A 23,339-nucleotide genomic window follows, 5' to 3' on the forward strand; every position below is an offset into this window, starting at 1 on the left:
TCGGAATGGGATTTTTTTGACACATTTAGGTAGTGCCCAGACACTTGCCTTCTGTGGTTACTACTTATGTCAGCCTTACACAATGCTGACTCCAGGACACAAGGGATGGAGGAAGTTTTGGTTTCTTTTTGTACATTATGTACTAGACAAATGCAGCATTCAGGCACAGCCAGGTAACAGAGAAAGACATTCCAAACTAATCATAATGTAAATTGTAGAAAGCAGACTTTATATGACAATAAGCATGCAGCTTGCAAAAGAATTAACATAGTGTACTGGTATTAAAAACACATTTCCATGCAGAGACAGCTTACGCAGCAGTTTACGAATTTAACCTCTGGCTGGAGTATGCAAGCCCTTTAAAAAGCTGGCATTCAAATTACCAGTAGCTTAATCAGCCATACTTACTTTAAGTACAAAGTAACATCTGACTTAATGTTTACATTCACTAGCCATCCAATCCAGCATCAAGGCACTTTCCTTGTCAGGTCTGTCTGTCTCTGTTCCATGCCTCCACTCGCCTAGATGCATGTATCGGCACAGCAATATTCACTACCAGTAGCCTTGACAGTCTCCTTAAGCCCAAATAAAAGCAGCTGGGTCCTAGACAATCTCTTGCTGCATCAAAGTGCCCGTCTGAATGTGACACTGTAAACAAGACCGGCGTGTTAAAAAAACATGGCAAGTTGACTGGATCCATAGTGAATGTGCTTTGATGTGAAGAAAAGCAATAGATGTTACCAGTTTCAACACTGCAGAGAATGCCCGTCTACCTTGCTGCAGCCGCCGGAGAAGAGTAGCCGGTGCGGGGTACAGAAGACGCTTCAGTCTGAGCAGGAGGATGTGGAGCTTTCCAGCCATCTGTCGACACTTGTGCCATAGGTGTTTTTCATCTATTGTTACAGAAGTGTGCTTCTGCAGAGTATTGCTGACTCTGCTGCGAATATCCCCTTCAAAGTTGGCTTTGCAAACAGACGCAAGTACTGACTAAGGATGCATTCTGGGAGGCACTCACTGCCCACCCTCTCTCTGCACTAAAATTAAGAGTGGGGGGAAGTGGGTGACTGTTGACATCTGGCCCTCAGTCAATTTTATGTTTTACAAATGCACCCTTGTGCATTAAGTCAGCACTGCTTTCATTTTTAGGAATGGCTCAGATTGCACAAGTATTACAAAGGAAACAACAAGTGAAAGCAAACACACAAATGCATTTTAGGTATTTTTTCTTTTTTTTTTTTTTCTTAGCAGAACCTTTCAATTCTAAGGAAAAGAAATGGAAATTCGTGAGTTCAATGCAAGATACTAAATTTTACCCTCCTCCAGACTTTTGCACTTCCACTTAACTGCAGTTTTCTGGGTCAATAGCCAAGTTGAAGACTGTCCGATTGGCTGTAATTCCCACATAGCTGTGTGAAAAAAGACTTGACATTTTTGTTATAACCTGCTTCCAAATAACATTAAAAGCAACTCTTGGAATTTAAAATGGCTACATGTACCCATCCCAGCAAACAGAAGTTACAAGGGATTAATGAAGATTTACAATCCATCAGTCAGGAGAACTTCTTAACATAGTTAAAGGAATGTATCCAAATAACAAATAAATGTCTCTGGGAAAATAAGCTAATATATTTAGTCCCACTTAATGCACATAAATTACAATTTAAAATGTGCATGTCCTCATACACGGCTAAATATTAACACTTTGTCAGTCTTTGGAGTTTCAGATCCCACTAGGAAGTCTATACCATAGCAGCATATATTTATGTGGGTCTTGGATGTTCAAGACCTGGCACTAACTAAACAAGTTCAATTACTTAAGTTAAATCAGTACAGATATTCCCACATGTTGGGCACAGTCACTTAAGCTTTAACCATCCAAGGCTGCTCATCATTTACAATCAAAGCTGAATCTGTAAACCTCACCACAGGCTTCTTCAGTGGCCAGGAACAGGACTCAGCCCTCACACACAAACTGCCTCCTCTTCCCAGGGCCAAAGGTTTTTCCCAGTCCTGGTGATAAGTGTTTTGTTAGGCTGCTGTAGCACAAATCAGCACATGCTTGTTACAAACCATCTAGAATAAAGCTTTAAAGAAATAAATAAACTTGATTTTTTTTTTCTTTAACAAAGTTCTGAAGAATTTTTGCTCTGCTGTGCTTTGCACTGCCAGGTTAAGGCTTAGCAGGCAGTTTAGTTTGCTATGGTCAGGCATACGAAACAGTCCCAAGACTTTTACTACATTGGAAGGGGATATTCCCAGGTTAACTGCCCTGAAAGTGAGCCAACACACCCCAGGAACAATCTCCTGTTCTAAGAGAAACACCACAACAGAACTATTGAGATACATAAATTAACTTGTCTTATAAGCTGAGGAGCAGTTAGCCAGCCTGCAGTTAAAAGATGTTTCAGGCATGCTAATACAGGAAAAAATACTCTCTATTTCTACTAGCCTGCTTTCCCTGCCACCAAAGTAAAAAGGTCTTCTCTCACCCCCACCTGAAAAATTCCAGTCCAGGAAATCAAGATGGACATGGAAATGGCAATACTGAAGTGTGATTTCATTTTAATAATGCCTTTATTTTGTAAAGTGCACCCTAGTTACTGGGAGGGGAGAAATCTTTTTCTTTAGTCACTATTTTAGAGCCAAGTTCAGAGAATTCAAGTGGATTGCTATCATTACATTACAGATTCTCTAAAAATCTGTATGCAACTATTTGACACAATTAGATTGTTACAATCCAAAGTACAAAAATCAAATTAAACCCCGAACACTGCATGATACAATATTTGGCACATAAGTTTACAAACAAGCCGTAAACCTGTTATTTGTGTAAACCTGTACTGTGGCTTCAACAAGCTATTCACCCACCAGCATCTCCTGCTTAGTGTTTAGCATTTTATCCCTAGATAAATGCACAAGCCTTAAAGATATAACTCTGACAGACAGAATTCTTTCTAGGATACACTCCTATGTAATTCTGTGAGTTTATCACCACTGGCCCATAAATAACAAAGAAGGATGGCAGAAGTGACAGGCCAGAACTCTTTTTAGCACAGACCTTTAAAAATGAAAATCTCTTGACACTAGTTTGTTTCATGTTGGAAATGGCGCATGTAACAGCAACTGAGAACAAAATGCCTTCCCTTTATACAATGCAAAACAGCAATTTCAGGAATAACTGAAGTTACCCCTCAAATATAACATATGATATCAAAAGTTGGTATCACTGGATCGCAATTAAAAAAAAAAAGAAAAGAAAAAAGCCACCAGTGTGTTTTTGAAGACATCTATACCTTTGAAGCAATGTTCAGACTAAGCAGCCAGGTTGTGACCCACAGCATCTCAGCAATGAGGAGGTGGATTAGATGCATATGGCTGCAGGGCAGTTCTAATAGGCACACACACTGCTCAACAGAGACTTCCCCTTTTACTTGTGGTTTCTATAGTCACTATGAACTTTGCATAGAGAAGACAACCCGTCCCCCAGTAAAGTAACTGCTACTATATTCAAAGAGGAATGTGTTCTGACAAACAAATGCTCCTTCAGTCTCTGAAAAACCCTCACAGATGGTCTCTGCTGTCTTGTGACAGCACTGTTCTTATTATGCCCTTGCTCTCCGGGACAGAGTTTGAAGGTGCTGAGGTGGAGCAGAGAGAAAAGGAAGGGGACTGGTTTGAAGAAAGGTGTAGTTACAGTAAGCTGCAACATAGCCTTTTAGTTTAAAAAAGTGCCCAGGTAAAAAAATACCGCTGGGAGACAGGAAATGTGGAATAATTGAAATGTTATTACAAATTCTGCATTCTTTATCTGTCTTAAATAGTCCAGACCTTAAGAGGTAATCTCAGGAATTTAGCACTGAATTTTCATTACAAAAGCAGAAGTCATATGTGAACTTTATATGTACACCTGTCCTTCCACACACGCTGGCAGCTGAGGACAAGGCAAGTTGAAATGATACTGACACCTGCCTTTCCAGGGCCTTTAGCAAGTGCTTTGCAGAACAGCAGCACAAGAGGTCACAGAACAAAAGGTGGTCTTAAATACATAGTTCTTTTGTGAAGGAGAACCAAAATCCTTGTTTTATTCTCACAACACAGCATTTAGTGTTTCAAATTAAGGTTTTATTAGTGTCAGATTAGAAAGCTGACTAGACTAAAAAAAAAAAAAAAAAGCAAGAGTGCCATAAAATTCCTAGTTACCATTGGAGAAGGGGTTTATTTTAATGTAATCTCATTTTTCCTTAAACCCTAGTAGAGAGAGTCTCCAAGAAATGCATCTTCTTCAAAAAAATGCAAACTGTATGAAACTGGGTATAAGTGAGAATAAGAATAAAGAATTTTAACAACCACGTAAGTGTTGTGGCTCATGATTGCTACTAGAGAGCAATTAAGAAAATGGTAAAAACTTACAGCCTGTTACTTGCTTCACAAGCTGTAATCAACAAAGGTGCATTTAATAGAGGGAATTTATATGACAAGAGGGGTATGGTAAAATATGATACCTCCAAGTAACTGTTAATTAGTGTTTTCATCTGTATTTTTAAACTTTTGAATACAAGACTGAATAACTGTGCGTCAAGTTGCAAGGCACATTTTTAGGCCAAATTAGTATACAGTTCATCTGCATGCATATCTAAATGTAGGCAGAATATCAACTGCTATAGTAGCATTCAGAGTCAAGCAATCATGGTGTTTTCCTATTTGCACACCACAGCAAGTTCTATTTAATTGTTCTAATTTTTAAGTGGGGATGGACACGATTTGCATGTCTGGTAAATGGGAAACAGACACTGGGTCAAGTAAAAATTCAGAAAGTCAATCAAGGTACTGAAAGCATACAACAAGTATTCTTTGACATTAGAATACTAAGCTTCAGTGATACTTTCGCACAAAGATGCTCCAAGCAACTAAAGCTGGCTTTTTATGCTTGTACATGGTCACAAATCGAAGTATTTCTTCTAGAAGGTCTATTGGCTGATATGATTAATTGAAACTTGCCATTTTCAATCATGTGTAAATCTGATAAGATGCAAAATCCCCAAGGTAGCACAAAGGCTTATTCAGCTATCCAGACAGAAGATTTTATGTAGTGCATAAAAGTTAAGTCTCCAGTAGGTCTGGACTGCAAATCTTCCACAAAAACAGTCCTTATTGTACTTTGTCATATTACTCTTCACTTAATTTCAATATTTCTATCTTCATTCAGATAAAAATACCTAGCTTAATTTATCAGAAACACAGGAGAAAGTGTGAACAGGCACTAATGAAGGCCTAAAACAGAGCCAGTCTCTTCTCTCACTGTGGCATATAGCCCCCTTGTCTCACAGTCTGTGGGAGGTAACTTTTTGGCATTTCATCAACTGATGGTGGATTTCCTTCCACTATTTCAGGTACCACATTTTGTCCTTCAGTACTTGCCTGTAAAGCATCTGATACAGCAGCTTCCTGGGTATTTTTTTCCAGCCCAAGGCCCAATAGCTGTGAACTCTGACCTGAGATCTGCAGTTGTGCAAATCCAACAATATCCCCCTCATTAGCAGAAGTTATTGGCTTCATTCTTTCAAAGCATGGCCTGTCTGTGTTGATTTCATCCTGAACACCATTTTGTTTGAAATACTGCTGCCTCTGTGTTGTACTGTCACCTCCTCCAGTGTGATCCTCCAGTCTCTCTTCTGAATCTAGCAGTGGCTGAGTCGACTCAGATCTTGAAAAGACTTGCACAGGTGTTTGGTCTCTGTAGCCGTTAAGTACTACAGTTGAATACTGTACAGTGCTTGAAGTGTTTTGTGTAGTTTCACCTTCGTCACTGTCAGAGACACTTTGCCTAGGAGAAGACATGCATGAGGACCCTCCAATACCACTGCTGTGCCCTTCTGAAGTACTTTTTTCCTTTTTAAGTAAGTCAAAGGGTTTTAGATCTTGTTCGGAAAAAGACTTCTTGTCATCAGCTTCTATTTCTACGACGCTTACATCTGTGAAACTACCTTCTGGATACATCTGATCTTTGGAACTAAAGTTATGCTGAAAGAGAGAGATGGATGTTGCCTAAGAGGAAGGTTGTGTTCAAAATAAAAAAAAATCCCCTTAAATAACTGAATTTTTATTCTGTAATTTTTTCAAGTTTGTTCATTTAAAGTTTTTTCCTTACTAAGTTTGGCAGTATCTCCAAATTATCTGTTCTGAAGGATGTAGCTTTATTTCCAACACACAGCCATACTTACACAACTATTCTGAAAGCACAGTTGGTGTGCAAGCTTTGCTCTAATTTTAATTATTCTTAAAAGCCATAAACATAGAACCATTTGCTCTGCAGCACAGGGATATTCTATATTGAGACCCAGACTTAACTTATTTCTAATAATGCATTCAACGTGATGGCTATTCTTCACAGAAGTTGGTCAGAGTTTATTGTACAGAATTTGCTATGTCATTCATCCCCAATGGGGGATAAATTCTGCTGCCACCCTGTCATGCGTGAGTAATTTTAAGCTCTCTCATTCATGATTTAACTGTGCAAACAAGTCACACTTGAGGGTTTTAAGAATGGGAATCACAAGTTCCATTTACCTAATCCTGATTTTCCATGAATGAGTACAGTAATCAGGCCTTGACCCTTCCACCTGCTAAACTGAATACAATTCACAATGTTAAAGCCTGCTATACACTGTGAACTTGTGCTATGGGCCATATTTTTCTAATGCTGACTCTATTAACACAAAAAAGTCTTATAACCATATTGTACCACATTGTCATAAAACTTAATATTCAGCATTTTTTTCCTTGAAATCCACACGTGCTAGAAGACAGAAGACTTCCACTGGTTAGTTTATTTGAAACCTTGTGGACTAGGTAGGTAGGGGATGCAGAAAGATGAGTATTACCTTAGCTGGAACTTGAGGAGACCACTGAGCAATGTTACTCTTGGATGGATCAGGGACAATAGGCCAGATATGCTTTTTAATTCTGTAAAGGATTAAAATCAGAATAGAATTGAGGCAGTTCCCAAATTCCTATGTTAGTAGCAAGTACTGCATAATCCAGGACACTACGCCTTTACACAGGAATTTTGCAAGAGTATTTATTTCCAAATAGGAATACTTCCTGGACTACTTTACATCTCTGAGGAAGCTGTACTACTTAGCAGAACACAGCACTACACCTGTAACTGCTCCACACAAGCCATCCAGCACAAGGCAAAACAACAAACAGTAATGAGTTAGTGAGGGATTTTAAAATTTATAACACTCTAGAATCCACAGAGCACTTATTTGGTTAAAGTCTATGATGCATGTCAGTATAAAAATACAATGTTGCTTCTTTAAGATATTGGTATCACAGCTGTCAATCTAAGCCATCTTCACAGCTAAAAATAAAGTAAGAATATCTGAAGAAAAACTTGCTTGGTCATTTGTAAGTCAACTCTCAAGTTTAAGAACATAGTAAAAAATAGATACAGTAAAAATAGATGTTTCTGCAGACTATTCACTTCCAATCAAACTAATTTTGAAACCAATGCACCTATCCCACTCTTTAGATGAGGTGCAACAACAGACACTCTGTAGGAGAACTCTGAAGAAAACTGCAAGATAGGTCTTGCAACTGACATCCACTAAGAACAGATTTTAGGAACAGCAGGGAGGTCAGAAAGAAAAGGGCACAAAATGCTGTCTTTGATTAGAAAGAAAAGATAGTTGACTGGGGACATGGGATATGTGCTACTCCTTGCCAGAGAAAAGACTTCAGCAATAAGCACTCAAAGCCACACACAAGAGCTCTGTGGTAGGCAGAGGGATCAGGAGGAAAGAGGATATTTCCCAGCAGGCAGTAAACAGGTGCAGAGTTTGACTAAGTTTATTCAAGGTAGTTAAGTGTCTGCCTGATTTTTTTGGCTGTCAAGCTTAAGGTTTGCTAACACTGTAATTAAAGAGCTCAAATACAGCCAGCAAACGGATCATCTGTGCTTCACAAACTAAGCACCATCATTCCACTCTGACATGATGACTAAGAAAACAACACAGAAGATGTCATGATCACAACTTAACAAACATAATCCTCACCAACTCTAGCAAGAAAAGCAGCAATTTTCATGAAGGATTGAGTCATGGAACATTTAGATTTTGTGCTAATCCTTAGCAGATTATCAGAAAAGGCAAATTTCCCAAAGGAAATAATGTTTATCACTAGTGAATATATATGTGTTTTACCTTCTTTTTCTGATCTAGCTGCAGAATATTTACTTTTGTTGAATTATTGCCATCTGTTATCCCCAGAAATATCAAAAATGTATGAAAAAGAATTCATTATACTTACAAGTCCCGTTTGTTGAAGCAAAACAGAACTCCAAGGAGCACAATCAACAGGAAAGCTAGACACACAGGTACAACTATGGCTTCAATCTCTCCTCTCCCTGAAGGAAATGAAGAGAAGCAGTTATAGCTCACTTTGACATCTAAGGAACTCAGCAGCAGCATACATTTCTCAAGGGACAGGATGAATCTGAAACTGAATACACCAGCACCACTCAGTCTTAAGATTCACCTTCAGAAGAACCTTTCTATCACATGAAAAGAGCCTGTAAGTGAAAACATGAAAAGCTCTGTCCCAACAATCTAATGCCTTGCATCAACAAAAAAACCCAGGTTGCTCTAGAAGTTAATAACACTGATGAACCAAGTAAATTTACAGTTTGGGCAGATATGACAGGAACATCTATGTGAATTCATTTGTGGTCCAGGTGTTTCAGTGGCCTTATGGCTGCCATAACATCATCATGGGCAAGTAAGTAATGTAAGCAAGATCACTAGTCATCTATCAGTTTATTCTGTACATGAAAATATTATCTGACTGCAAACACATAAGCCTCACTACTGTTATGCATTCCTTCCAGTGTTACAGACATTAAGTAAAAGTTACAGAATGCTTAGGGAAAAACAACACTATACAGAAAAAGAATATTAAAACCTGCCAAATCTAAAGAAGTGCTCTCCACAACTAAGTTCAATTAACATTGTTGCTCTTACTATTACAAATATGAAGCACTCTCTAGAGCTGAACATACAATAAATGTCACTCTTCAAAATGAGTCTCTGTAGAGAACTGTAACAAACTTTAATAGTGATATGAACGAGAATGTGGAACCTGATGAAGGGTTGCAAGAATGGCATGTACTGACTGGCACCTAGATTACCAAATCAAGATCTCAGTAAGTCTCTGCAGCTTCTCAGGACACCCATGTCAGGACAATAAAGGCCAACCTACCTTGAGATTATAACAAAAATTATGGACTCTTTAAGACCAGGGTAGGAGCCATCACACACCAGAAGAGAAGACAAGGGCACTGAGTAAATCCTAATGGCTCACACAGAGTTGGAACAAAATAATAATATAACCCAAAGTATACATAAAATACTACCAAAATAGTGTTTACCAACATAAAAGAGCAATCCAGGATATTGTCTTCTGTACAGTCAGAATAACAGTGACTAAACTATCTCTTTGTGACCGAGTACTATCTAGGTAGCCTATCTAGGCTACCTGGATATCATACACCTAGTGAGTATGACTTGACTGGAATGTTTTATTTAGTAAAGCCACCTTCCCCTCCTATCACGTGTTGCACAGAACCTTGCTACAGTGTTGCAACATTACTTCCTACTTATAATTGTGCCACTTTTCCTTACCAAATTTTTGTGTAGTAAATGTAAAATCAGGACCACTCCTGCCTCCTTCATCTGTGTATGCCATCATCCGCACGGTATACAGTGTGTCACTGGCTAGAGAAGAAAGGGTATACTCTGTCTTGGAAGGATCCACTGTCACAGCTAAACAAAGGAAAAAAAATTATACTAGTTTTCTGTACAATTGATTAGATCTCCACAAACACAGTAACATAGTCACAGTTTTAGTAGAATGAATGGCTGTATTGAAAATACAACAAACACAGAAAGATTACAGGCTTGTTTAAGAAATGCTGAGATACATTTGCTTCTGTTAAAGTGTCTGAATTTAGTCTCTTTCTTGATGTCATTTTATGTGTTAATTTCTTGCGGGTTTGGTGTTTTGCTTTTTTTTTTGTGCCCCCTTCCCACCCCCCAATGTATCTACAATACAAAACCAGCAGTAATGTTGAGGCTTAAAGGTTTCTAATAAGCAGAACACACAGCTAACAAGAAATAGCCAGTTGCTAATTAGAAAAACACTGTTAACAAGCAGTAGAGTAGGCATAAGTAACTGTCCCTTGCAATTTAAGCTAATCTAAAAACTGAAAGATTTTGATAGTGCTAGTCCCCTGTCTTATGCTTACAGGTCATACTGAGAACAAAAATGCACTTCAAACAAGATGTTTTAAATCAGTAATATTGTATTGATCTAGGGCTCGAGGAGGATTAAAAATACCTCCCCTTCTTTTTAAGGCTTTATTCTATTTGAATGCAGTCAACTACTTTACATCTTGAAAGATCCACCTTTACCTTGCTACACCAACATCTCATCCTGTATTTAGATAGAAAGATGGGAGCAAAGCACTCACCAATCAGCTTTCAGCAACTAAACTCACTACCCTTTTATACACAGACTGCATGTCCTGAATCCTTTAATAGGAACTTTTTTGTTTGGTACAGATGCCTCAGACGTCAGCTTTATGTTATCAGAACTGACTCTGACCCATACTTGACTCTGTATCTCTTTTTTCAGGAACATGAATTAGGAAGAAGACTGATGGAATACTTCAGTGCCACACAGTACTTCCCTGCTTTTTGTTACCTGTTTCATTTCCATCTATAGTTTTGTAAAATATGGTATAACTCCTGATAAATCCATTTTGTTCATCCACTGTGAGATGGTTCCATGTCAAAACAGCTTCAGCTTTTCCTACTTTTTTTGTCTGAACGGTTGGTCCTTTCGAAGGACCTGTAATGGGAGATGAAGATTAGTTTCTGTTGTGCACCCTTGCATCCACAGAAACAGTGTATTAATTATTATACTGAATTGGTACTGTGTAAAAACTTCAATGGAATGGCTGGACTAACACACCTGCAAAGCATTACTTTCAGACAACACAGAGAGATGTTTTGTTCCAAAGATGTTTTGGAAGAGAAACCTCCAGGAAGAAAAAGATGTGAAAAACAACAATCAGCACATCACATGAAATGTTCAATTGAAGGTAATTAGTTTTGGCTTGACACCTGAATTCGAAAATACAACAGCATATAGATATTACTATATCAATAAAATAATATACTTATGCCAAATTATCTGATAAAGGTTGGAAAAAGGGAAAGAGTCAGCCACAGACATGTTTCATTCCTAAATACTGTAAATAAGCAGAATGGATGCGAATCAAAGGAACAAGATCAATTATAACAGACGACCCTCAAATGCAGACTACTTTTCATTATGTAGCCCATATTAGAGAAATGGTCTCATTATTTTTAGTCAAAAGAGTCAGTTTACATGCTCCAAGATGACTATTTTGTACTTACGATCCTGCTGAAGATAAGCTTTCACAGACTGTCCACTTCCCTGACCATCAGCATATAGAGGGTACACAGTTATCAAGTAACACTTGAAAGGCTTTATATCACCTAAAAAAAAGATATTAAAAAACGTGTAGTTTCAGATAGTCAAATTCCTCACCATCTTTCTTGTTTACTTCAGATACAGGTTTCTGGGTTTTGCCTGTATTATTAACTTCAAATTATTAACTGATGGATTAATATAATAGTTCACACTAAAATTCTAAATTTGATAAACAGACTTAATAGAAGTTTGTGTTCCTTTTAATTCTGTTGGTTTTTTTTTTTCATTTGTTTTAAATAAAAAGCCTTTGGCTGCAGCACTGAACCACAGAATTACTAAGTTGACGTACTGATCACAATCTGAAAAGAACTGTAAAGCTGATGAAGTTTCATTGTTTGAACTGCAAGAGGGATCAGTGAATTTGATTTTGAAGGAACTCAGCCTTTTCACTTCTATAATGGTTTCCAAGAATGAGAAGACTAAAACAAAAATGCACATAAACTGCTTCCTGTTACATAACAAATTTCAACGTGAAAGATCACATAAAATTCTGTATTTGACAAAAACACAGATACTTCTATACTCATCGTAAACTAACAGAAGCCCTCAGCAAAATCCCAGATTCCTGTCTCACAATAAAATTCTAGTTAGTGTAAGAATTTCCTCACTTTGAGAATATTTACTAGGCTTAGAGAGTGTTTTACAATGTATTTGTAGACTTTCGAGCTAAGTACCTTTTAAGTATGTTCCTTGAACATTTCCTGGTTCAGTTTGCCATTCTATGATGCAGTCTGAGCTGTTGGACACCAGACACCATTCAATCACGTATTTTAGAACATAACTGTCAGGAGGAGTCCACCCTACCCACAATTTGCCATCTTTAGGCAGTGTTCTAACATTCTTCACAGGAGCTGTGATGAAAGAAAGAAAGGTTATATGTACTGACAGTTCTTCCACTATGTATTCATGATAGCTATTTTGTCAAATGTGGATTCCTTTGGGTTATCGTAATGGTGACAATTTGACAGAACCTAAGTAAACATAAAAGCCATTTTTTGAAATACATGCAGAGTTAGGCTATTTAGGAACTGGAAATTACTCAGCTTCTCTGTTCTCAAACACAGCAGGTTGCCTTACTGCCTAGTAAAAATACTATTTCTTCCAAAATAAAGGGTTTATTTCAGAGAGATATCAAACTTTGAGACACTTGTGAATTCCCATTCTAATACAATGGTTTCCCTTCTTACTTCCCTTGGTAAATATAATGTTTACCTTCTAATACATGTATCTTACAAAATACTTCTGATGTATGTAATACATACCCTTAATTAGTTCATCTAATAGTTTTAGAATCTGTGGCTCTCCTTTGGTGTTTAGGTTAAAAGCATCATCTGCCTATATTCTTGTTTCTTTGCTTCCTATCCTGGTAGTGTTCAGATTATCTAAAAGGAGGCTGGAAGTAAGGAGAAACCAGCCTGTAATTACTACTACTGGATGATGAAAGGAACAGAGTAAAGAGAAATATGAGCAGTAGGGAAACAGTTGAAGGAGATGACAAAGCAACCAGGGAAGATACTGAAAATATGGGAGAGTGAGACTGGAACAAGTAAATAAAGGGCTGATGGGGAGATCAGAAAGCAGAACAACGCTGAGATGGTATATACAGGAACTATAGGATGCTTTCTTCCCCAATGCTTTGATTTTTTAAAAAAAGAAAAAAATGCCTGCTGTGCTACAAAAAACTATATGGAGCATAGTGAGTGGTAGCTCTAGAGATCAAAACCAACAGCAAAATAGCACACACAGTTTCAAATGAACCTGCAAGTATAAAATACTTCAATTATGCGTCCATATTAAGGGTATCATTTTACAACACTGAAGATTTCTTAAATCTGGAGCCATGCAGATGCATTTGAAAGAGACATTATTAGGCACTAACCTTTTGAATTACTGGCTGGGATAAGTAAAACTGATGGAGGGGATGCCCCGGCTCTGTTACGGGCAACCACGGTCACTTCGTAAGTTCCATTTGGTATCTTTAATGTAAGGTCAGTGGTATTAACACTGTATTTCTCTGGTGGACGGGAGAGAGATGACTTAGCTCTGACAGTCACTTCATATTGCAAGATTACTCCATTGGCTTCAAATGGCTTCAATGCCTGTTAGAAACACATTATAATGACATTGTACAAACGTGACTTAACCTTTATTGTCTTTAATGCGTAATTTAAAAATCTGAGAGCAAGACAAGCTACATAGATTGAATAGCTGTGTGTTTAAGGAAAGCACAAATAATCTGCATTCATTTCTGGAAAGCATTAACTTCTGAAATTATTTCAGGTTTAAACCCTATTTTTCTGGCTTATCTGTACAACTACCTGTAAACTTACCTGTAAAATACCCGGCAGTTTAATAAAAGTTATTCTGTAAAGACTGCAGAACATGTATTGATAAAATCTGCATTTTATGTGACCTTACCACACACAACATAAAAGAAATCTTATATCTTAAGCTGTGTTAAATCCTAATGCAAACCAGTCTGAGTAGTTGTCTTCTAATGCAGAAAAATACTTGTTTTGTGTTACTAATGGTTTCTGTGTAACAGTATTAGTTTTCAGACAACATAAGAGAAAATTGTTGAAACTGTAAAGTAGCTCCAGTTTTCCAATTTTAAGCTAAATAATGGCAGAAGTGGGAAGTGGCATACGAGCTCCATCAGAAAATGATGCCATATCAATATACGTGGAAATTCAAGCAAGCCACCTAAACAGACAGCTGATCAAATGGATCATGATCAGCTTCATGGATCAAAAGAAAGCTTTAGATGGGGACCAACCATATTTACATTTTCTTTCTCAGCTGAATTAATCAGCCAACTAGACACAGCAAATGTGTAGTGCTGTATTTAATAAGCTGGGCCTCTGGAATCTGCCTAGGCTTAACAGATTTTGCAGGTGAACTATCCCTGTCCAGACAGTGTAACAAAAGTTTTAGGATATGGCAGAAGGCATAACATGAAGGCTTACTTCGTTCAAGATAAAGTTTCTACTTAAGGACAGCAATTCAGAAATCTGAAAGTGAATTCTGTATACTCTGGATCACAGATCCAGAGTATCAGTTAACTGGTAGCCTTTACAGCTGTGCTTTTAAATTTTTCCACAACTAAATATTAGAGTAAGAACACTAAGGGCACTTCTCATGCTGATATAACCCATACTATCCCAGCTTTCTACCCAAGCTTGCTGAAGTAAATTTTGACACTTAAAGCCTCATGTTTTTACAAGAATACTCCATTCCTGCAGTTTGTCATGTTGCTTTACCTTCCACATCAGATGTACAGTCCAGGAAGGTGGTGAGCGAGATACATCAATGATCCTCCATATGGGTGGTCCTTTAGATGGTTCTGATGAAAGAAACAATGAATTCATCCTTTGACTATCATTAGACACTTATCTTTTTCTTTTTTAATAAAAGCATATTCAAAAAGTGTATCCCTAATTCCTTAAAGAAAATAATGCTTGGTATGTTAAGTGGAACACATGTGTGGAAAGACTTCCTGAGAGGATGAGCAAAACACCAGCTGTGCTTTTAAGTATAACATGCCAAACTGAGAGTCACCATGCTGAGCAACTGCGAGAATGTGCTTAAAGATGACAGCACTGAGTGAGGCCAAACCTGCACCACACCTGCACCTGCCTGTATCCAGAACCACAGCCTTGCACATCTGTACACTGCAAACTTTGCTATGGTCTATAGCTCAAACACTCTCCCTAGACCTCAAGTCTCCTAAAAAAAGGAAAAGTGCAGAAAAGTTAATGAAGAGACAAATTTCTCCTGTGAGCATTCCCCAGGTTTCTTATACCCATTATGCTAAAATGGTAACAGCACTGCAGTAGTTTTTTACAAAATAAAAAGGAGCACTAAGGAAAAAATAGGATATTACAGAAAGGAGAATAGGAAGAGTGTGAACAGGAAAGGCTAAAGCATATGGGAGGGGGCAGAAGTGTGGAAATCAGGCTGACAGAAGTTGAACAGATATGAAGTATTTGTAATAACTGGAGGGAACAATAGAGTCCCTACTGGGTATCAAGATCAGAACTGGAATGTCCACTTGTTGGCTCCATATGGAGTATGATCAGTATGGGCCAGAAACAAAACTAATCTTGCAGGCTATCACAGTAGAAATAAAATGAAAACGGGACCAAGCTAAAGTAGTTTCACTCCTCACAACTCTAGAATTAGAAGAGTTTGTAACTGATAACGACCAAGTTCCCAGAAAAACAAGATAAAATCCTCACACCTTTTAATTCTCCCTGAAGCCAGGTATCACCAAATGATCTGCAAAGCATTTGACACTATCCCACATGACATCCTTGTCTCTAAATTAGAGAGACATCAATTTGATTGGTGGACCACTCGGTGGATAAGGAACTGGCTGGATGGCCCCAAGAGAAGAGTTGTGGTCAATGGCTCAATATCCAGCTGGAGACCAGTAACAAGTGGTGTCCCTCAGGGATCAGTGTTAGGACCGGTCTTGTTCAACATCTCTGTTGGTGACATGGACAGTGGGATTGAGTGTGCCCTCAGCAAGTTTGCCAATGACACCAAGTTGTGTGGTTCAGCTGATACACTAGAGGGAAGGAATGCCATCCAGAGGGACCATGATATGCTTGTGAGGTGGGCTGATGCCAACCTTATGAAGTTTAACCATGACAAGTGCAAGGTCCTGCACCTGGGTTGGAGCAATTCCAAGCACAGCTACAGGTTGGGCAGAGAAGAGACTCAGAGCAGCCCAAGGAAAAGGACTTTGGGGTGTTGGTCGATGAGAAAATGAACAGCAGCCAACCGTATTCTGGGCTGCATCAAAAGGAGTGTGACCAGCAGGTCAAAGGAGGTGATCCTTCTTCTTTACTCTGCTATCATGAGATCTCACTTGGAGTACTGCATACAGTTCTGGTGTCCTCAACATAAAAAGGACATGGAACTGTTGGAACAAGTCCAGAAGAGGGCCATGAGGATGATCAGGGGACTGGAGCACCTCCCATATGAAGAGAGGCTGAGGAAGTTGGGACTGCTAAGCCTGGAAAAGAAAATGCTGCGTTGAGATCTCATAGCAGCCTTCCAGTATCTGAAGGGGGGCTATGGGGAAGGACTCTTCATTAGGGACTGTAGTGACAGGATAAGGGGTAACGGGTTGAAACTTAAACAGGGGAAGTTTAGACTGGATATAAGGAAGAAATTCTTTACTGTAAGAGTAGTGAGGTACTGGAATGGGTTGGCCAAGGAAGTTGTGAATACTTCATCCCTGGCGTTGTTCAAGGCCAGGCTGGGCAGAGCCTTGGGTGACATGGTTTAGTGTGAGGTGTCCCTGCCCATGGCAGGGAGGTTGGAACTAGCCGATCTTAAGGTTTTTTCCAACCCTAGTTAATTCTGTGATTCCCAATGCTGCTGCTACTGATGATTCAGGAGGAAATCACACGAACTTTTAAAATCAAATCCCTTTGAGGCTGATTTACTGAATCTAGAAAACCCAGAAATCTGAGTGCATATTATTATAACAGCTATGAAGCAAACCTGCTCTGCTGGACATTAAGACCCTTAGTTACAGTCACTATTTGGAGATACAAAATATATATTTTCTGGTAAGGATCTGGTAGTAAAATAATTGTCAAAAGTTTTCAAAATTGCTGGAATGCTTGCATTACTCTCCAGCATCCTGACTGTACATTTGTACCTTTGCAGTTAAGGAACCTATCAGAACTTCACTTAATAGTTACAGTACTTAACACTTGGAAACAACCATGTGAAAATGCAGACATATACCATCCTGAATACACTAGTGGTAATACACCTGTATCTATGTAGCTTGCTACGGAGACAAAACCCAAATCTTTTGAAAGCAGATGGCAAGCAGCTGTGGAATATTCTGGGATATGAATCTCATAGTCTTCAACAAAGCAGATCATCTAAAAGTCAGTTTTATAATTTGATTGAGGGAAATAGTGTTGTAAGTAACTTAAGTGCCAGGTGTCTGACCATTTCATTTAATCTTTGCAATAGGCAACTGTACAGTAAAAAAACCCCACAAAACCAAAAAATAAAAAAACAACAAAATAGATTAAGTTTTGGTACAGTTTTTTTGCCAAAACTGCAACCTAAGGTCTCTTGGTCCAAGCCTGACATTTGGCAGAAAGATCAAGCAATAACAGGCCTTACAATCTTCTTTCCAACTGAAGTGATCCCACTATCCTATAAACTTGTAACTGCACCCAGGCATTTACTCTTACATAGTTGTGTGCAAGCAAACTCAGGACAGAAAACTGTTTTACTATCAAGTTCCTGTACAGTAGCTAAAAATGCTAACTGCAAGCAGTGTGTAGAAGTGTGACTATCCTACTGTTGTTAGGAAGGCTACTGCCAACAATTTGTTAAAATGCTGCTCTATTAGAACAGCTACTAGAAAAGAGACTATTTACACTTACTATGCATCACACCTAATGGCACAGGTCTTCCTCAACAGTTTATTATACCTTTAGCAAGAAGCAAAATGCTCATATGTTTGGTGTTCTGACACCAACAGAAGTTTAAATTCAATAACATACCAGTTAGCACCTCCCAAGCATCTACTAAAGACTTTAAATCAGTTCCAGTTCAGTCTAAGTGGGCTACTCAGGTGGATTATAAAAGGAAAATAGACCACAGAAAGGTAAGCCTGGGGCTTTTGTTTGGAGAGCAAATAAAATGGCCAAATGCATAGGTCTAAGTTGTGTTTGTTTCTACACTGCATGCATTTTTGTTCTGTTACAGGAAAATGTAGGAATCCCCCATCTGAGAACAGGATCTTTCATACTTTAACAAATACATGGGTGTGATTTTAATGTCAGTGTTTCAATAACTAGTGCTCAGTTATTGTTGTGCAAGTTTAGAGTTGATGCAATAATCGCTAAGTCATGAAAGTGCTGCAAAACAAAATGGCCAAAATTAGGAAAAATAGTAATTCAGTAACAGAAAAACCTAAGCATATTCAACTAACAGTTCTGGCACAACTCAGTGTCAGAACATAGAGTCTTTGTACTTAAGAACAAACTTGCAGAAGAGATTCTCAGGTGGGGAAATACTGCAATGAATTCTATGATCTGTGATGTATATTAAATTCATAACAGTGAGTTGTAGCTACTTTAATGCCACAGTACATTTCAAGCAATGTATGTGTTGATGAGCAACTAGAAGTTATTAATGAAGTTAAAAAACATGCTGTGTAACACAGTGGATGCAGATCTTAGATGATACAGTGTGCAGTAACAGTCTCAAGTGCCACTGTCCTGAAGGAATGTGAATGAGTCCAGGCTGATGCAGCATACCTGCAGATCATACAGTTCAGTAGTAACAGACAGTTTCAGTGGCAACAGATAAATTCATAACAGCTGACTGGAGCACCACAAGATGTTAAAAAGCCAGGGAAGTTGATGAGCTGGCTGTAGTGTGAATAGATTTGGTGCATGGCAGCAACTTTGCAATGCTGAAGATTTCTTCCGCAAAGCACTGAAGCCTGACACTTAACTAAGGCTATCTTGAGGGTTGGTTTTTTTTCAGGGCTGTGAATTTAAAACTTAACCTAGTGGTCTGCTATCTTCTGTGTGTCTGTTTATACTTTCAAGTTGTATATAATCTGCTGGCAAAGTCCTTTTGTGCAAGACTAAACATGATCCAAATATTGCTCCCAAAAAGCCGATGCTAGTAAGGTTTTCCTCATTAAGTCATAGTAGCAGCAATTCAGTGCTTACCCCTACTGCAGAGGGACAGGGCATTTATTAAAAATCCAGATGACAACTCCAATGATTATGTAAGCCATCAAGAAAGGAAATTGTAAGGTGATTGTGATTTCTGTGATTAAATATTAAAAATAAAACCATTTTCTACATAGACTCAATCATGCTCAAAGTCAGCTGTTTGTACATGGCATTCTCTTCCTTATGCCTCTTGCTGCAACAAACAAATCAGTGATGAGACTCTATTACTACCTGTAGAATGCTGCAAACAAGCGAGTACAAGACAGTGCAGAGGTAGCTGTGACTGTGATGAACAAGAAAGGGTTGTAGATGCAGAATACCTTGGTAAAGTTAAGAGTGTACCAGGGTGTTTTATTTAGATGCTTTGGTGCATACCAGGGCTAAACTTCCCATATGCACATTATTTTGTATCACTGCTTTTACAAAGTTTTCAAAGAAGTCTATGTACCCTATATGACTAAAGATCTTGTTTCATACTTTGATGCTTGCTCACTTATAAGCCTCCTAAACATCAAGTTTTTCACAAACTAAGGCACTCTGTCTTCCAAAAATACCCCAAAGCCTTTCACACAGGCAGAATAGATTCTGAAGAGGGTAACCTTCAGAACAAAGGAAATGAAGCATAAAGCATACATCTCTTCTAAAATACTTTGAGAACATAACTTTCTGTGAAAAAAAATAAATCTTTTTTTCCCTACTTCCTGTTGTAGCCATTTTCAGGGAGCACCTCTAGACTAGCTTTCCGGAGAGCTACTCTCACATTCTTTTGAATGTACAGGTCAAGTTGGTCACTACAGAAAGTAACTTGGTAAAGCCTTATTGCATGTATAATCAAACAGATCAAGCAAGGATACACAGCTTCAGCTGATTATTGCCAAACTGCACATTTTGAAAGTCAGTGATCTACTTTCATGTATTACTTACTATCTTCAGTGGTGATCCCAGTTTTCTCTTCACTCCAGTCACTCCAGTAGCCCACTCCATCTTCCTTCATGCAACGAATTGAAAAGACATACTGTGTGTAGGGTCTGAGGCCTTGAACACTGAATGAAGTTCTTGTTGAAGCTGTATCTTCAGGAGGAACCTGTAAATGAAAGAAAAGTTTTAGGGGCACTGATCAAAAGTTGTAAAGCTAAGTTCTGTGCTACTACAGCTGTCATCCAAGAGGGCTCTCCACCACACACATGCCCAATACAAACAAAATTTTTTCTTCCCTCTTATTTCTAAAAGCTTATATTCTCAACCATAGTTTGGTAAGGGATCAGAGTTGTATATATTTATCATGTATAATGCAATGCATACAGTAGGATAGGTAAGCAGCTATCTCATTCTGTTTTCTTTGATTAGTTTATGTCTACCTCTTTCCTTCCCATGTAATTCCTCTTCTTACTGATCTGTAGTAACTGAGCAAAGTCCTGAAAGGCAAGATGGAATATCTGCTGGAATATCAACTGCAAAATACCTGTGCTAGAAGCCTCCTACATGACAGGATCACTGCTTCCACTGACAGTGAATGTTTCTTAACTGACATGGGCAAGAGCTTTACAGTAGTTTATACTTTTGCTAATAAATTATTTTTATAAGCTCTTTCCTTTATCTTAATCAGCAACAGAATACCAGAAAATATTCTTACTGCATATGTACAGAAACAGATGTGTGATGTGGATAACAGCTATACATAGGTACAGACACACTGAGTGCCTCCATCATGTGTTATTACACTTGCCACTAAGGAGTTTGTATAGTGAGCAACCCTGAAAAAGGGATGACTGCAGATTAAACACACATGCAGAACACTCAAGAAGTTAACCCTGAGTGCAAAGAATCGTCAAAGCAGTCAAACTTTACCACAGCTAAGCAAGGTCAGTAATTTCAAAAGTCACTATTTCAATGGTCTTGTGTACATGTTTAAAAGGACAGGACAACCTCCCTGGGCATCCTGGCCCAATGCCTGACAACCCTTTCAGATAAAAAACTTATCCTAATATCCAGTCTAAACCTCCCCTGGAGCAACTCGAGGCCATTTCCTCTTGTCCTATCACTTTTTACTTGGGAGAAGATACCAACACCCACCTCACTACAAACCTCTAGAGCTTCAGGTAGCTGTACAGAACTGTAAGGTCCCCCCCTTGAGCCTTCTCCAGACTAAACATCCCTAAATTCCCTCAGCCATTCCTCATCAGACATGTTCTCCAGACCCTTCACCAGCTCCTTTGCCCTTCTCTGGACCCACTCAATCTCCCTCTTGTAGCGAGGGGCTCAGAACTGAACACAGGATTTGAGGTGCAGCCTCACCAGTGCCCAGTACAGGGGGATGATCACTGCCCTGGCCCTGCTGGCCACACTATTGCTGGTACAGGCCAGGATGCTGTTGGCCTTCTTGTCTGCCTGGGCACAAACTGGATCATGTTCAATTAGCTGTCAAGCAACACCCCCAGGTCCTTTTTCTTTAGCCACTCTTCCCCAGGCCCGTAGCATTGCCTGGGGTTCCTGTGGCAGTGCAGGCACAGCAAATTCAAAAAGCACTCCAGCACTTGAGTGTTTGCCCAAGCTTTAAATGACGTTTGCATCATGAGTTTTCATGTATACAGGAAGATGAAAGTTCACGAATGTTCTAGATGTTGAATGTACAGAATAAAAATGCAAAATAAACATACTGCAACATGATGGGGAGGATAGCAGACAAGTCCATAAAGAACAGACAAGGTCACTGTACTCCAGATTGTGCCAAAATAGCCTAGATAACAGCTTTCACAAACACACCAGACAAATTGCCTTGGGAAGCCTGATGATAATAAAGTGAATCCTCTGAACCGCAACTCTAGGGGAACAACTTCTGCAGTTTGACAAAGGGCTGGGTTATACCAGGAGAGTTACAAGAAACATTAGTGGTATTACCTGCATCCAGTTTGTGTCACCCATGATCTTATAGCGAATATTGAATTTCAACTTCATCGCAGTGTCTGAAATCTGATTCTCCCAAGAAAGCTTCAGAACAGTAGGCAGTATTCCTGAGTTGACGGATAAATTGTGTGGAGGCAGAAGTTTAACTAGAAGAGGAGATCAAAGTCAACTCTACAGCTGTATTTTATCATGCCTCTAGCAGCTGGTGCACTATGCTGTACCAACTAGTACTACCATTAAAATCTTCAATGAACTCAAATGGCTGCTACTTCACACTAGCTTCTAAAGCAGACTATTCAACAAGAACTTCCTAGCTGAGTTATGGTCAGATCTCCCACCCTCCTTCTTCTGTTCAGCGCAGTTCTAGTCAACAATATTTCAGCAGTGTTAATTTTTATAGTGAAGGAACATTAACACAGCAATTCAGCAATATGCACAAAAGCAGCAGTTATGTACAAGTAAAGTTTTATTAAGAGGCATATAGTTACCAATCTCAATGGGATCAAGAATAAGAGGATCAGATTCAGCCTTCCCGAGAGCATTTGCTGCTTCTACCCAGACCTTCGTATTAACAAAGAACTGAACATCACGAATTGTGCAAGAATTGTTTACATCTTTTGGTATACAGTCAGGAAATGTCTCTTGTAGCCTAAATAAAAGAGGGTGAAAAAAGGTACAAAGCAGTAAGTTTGGCTTCCTTTAGAGAATCTTTTAAGCAGATTAGAGCAATCAATCACTTTAGCTTGTATGTCTCCCCTCTGCCATTATTTTTGTAAGCAGACAGGTGGGATGAAAAGGTAAAGAGATTTAGAATGGCTTGTTAAGCCATGACTGCATCAGGATAGAAACTAGAATAAAACCTCCTGACTTCAAAGTCACATATCTTCAAAAACACAGGACACTTAATGTTATTAGAAAGTTGTATAGAAACCTGACTTAGCTTAAAGAAATAAAGGTCAAGAACTGATACAATTTAATCAAAAGCAATACAGCTAGTAACTAGAAGTGTAGTAATGCATTAAAAGATGTAACCAATATTATCTGCATACCCTTCAGGAGTACAGTGTTGCAGCTACACATCATTTCTGCTCACTGCTCTCTGCTACATTAACAGCAGACAGCTGCAGG

At 38.7% G+C, this 23,339-nt stretch overlaps 1 protein-coding gene across 1 annotated transcript in view; it reads right to left on the reverse strand.

The window, feature by feature from the left end:
* Positions 1-203: 203 nt before the first annotated feature.
* The window catches only part of IL6ST (interleukin 6 cytokine family signal transducer), a 34,323-nt gene continuing 11,187 nt past the window's right edge, over positions 204-23,339 (reverse strand). The window contains exons 5-16 of the mRNA XM_005151945.3: positions 22,700-22,860; positions 22,206-22,357; positions 20,232-20,391; positions 14,838-14,920; positions 13,457-13,676; positions 12,252-12,428; positions 11,481-11,582; positions 10,762-10,908; positions 9,681-9,821; positions 8,311-8,407; positions 6,882-6,963; positions 204-6,021 (exon numbers count right to left, since the gene is read on the reverse strand). Of these exons, the coding sequence (XP_005152002.1) occupies positions 5,296-6,021; positions 6,882-6,963; positions 8,311-8,407; positions 9,681-9,821; positions 10,762-10,908; positions 11,481-11,582; positions 12,252-12,428; positions 13,457-13,676; positions 14,838-14,920; positions 20,232-20,391; positions 22,206-22,357; positions 22,700-22,860 (2,248 nt within the window). The 3' untranslated portion in view covers positions 204-5,295. The remainder of the gene's footprint in view (positions 6,022-6,881; positions 6,964-8,310; positions 8,408-9,680; positions 9,822-10,761; positions 10,909-11,480; positions 11,583-12,251; positions 12,429-13,456; positions 13,677-14,837; positions 14,921-20,231; positions 20,392-22,205; positions 22,358-22,699; positions 22,861-23,339) is intronic.

This window comes from Melopsittacus undulatus, chromosome Z, assembly GCF_012275295.1.
Source record: "Melopsittacus undulatus isolate bMelUnd1 chromosome Z, bMelUnd1.mat.Z, whole genome shotgun sequence".
NCBI lineage: Eukaryota > Metazoa > Chordata > Aves > Psittaciformes > Psittaculidae > Melopsittacus > Melopsittacus undulatus.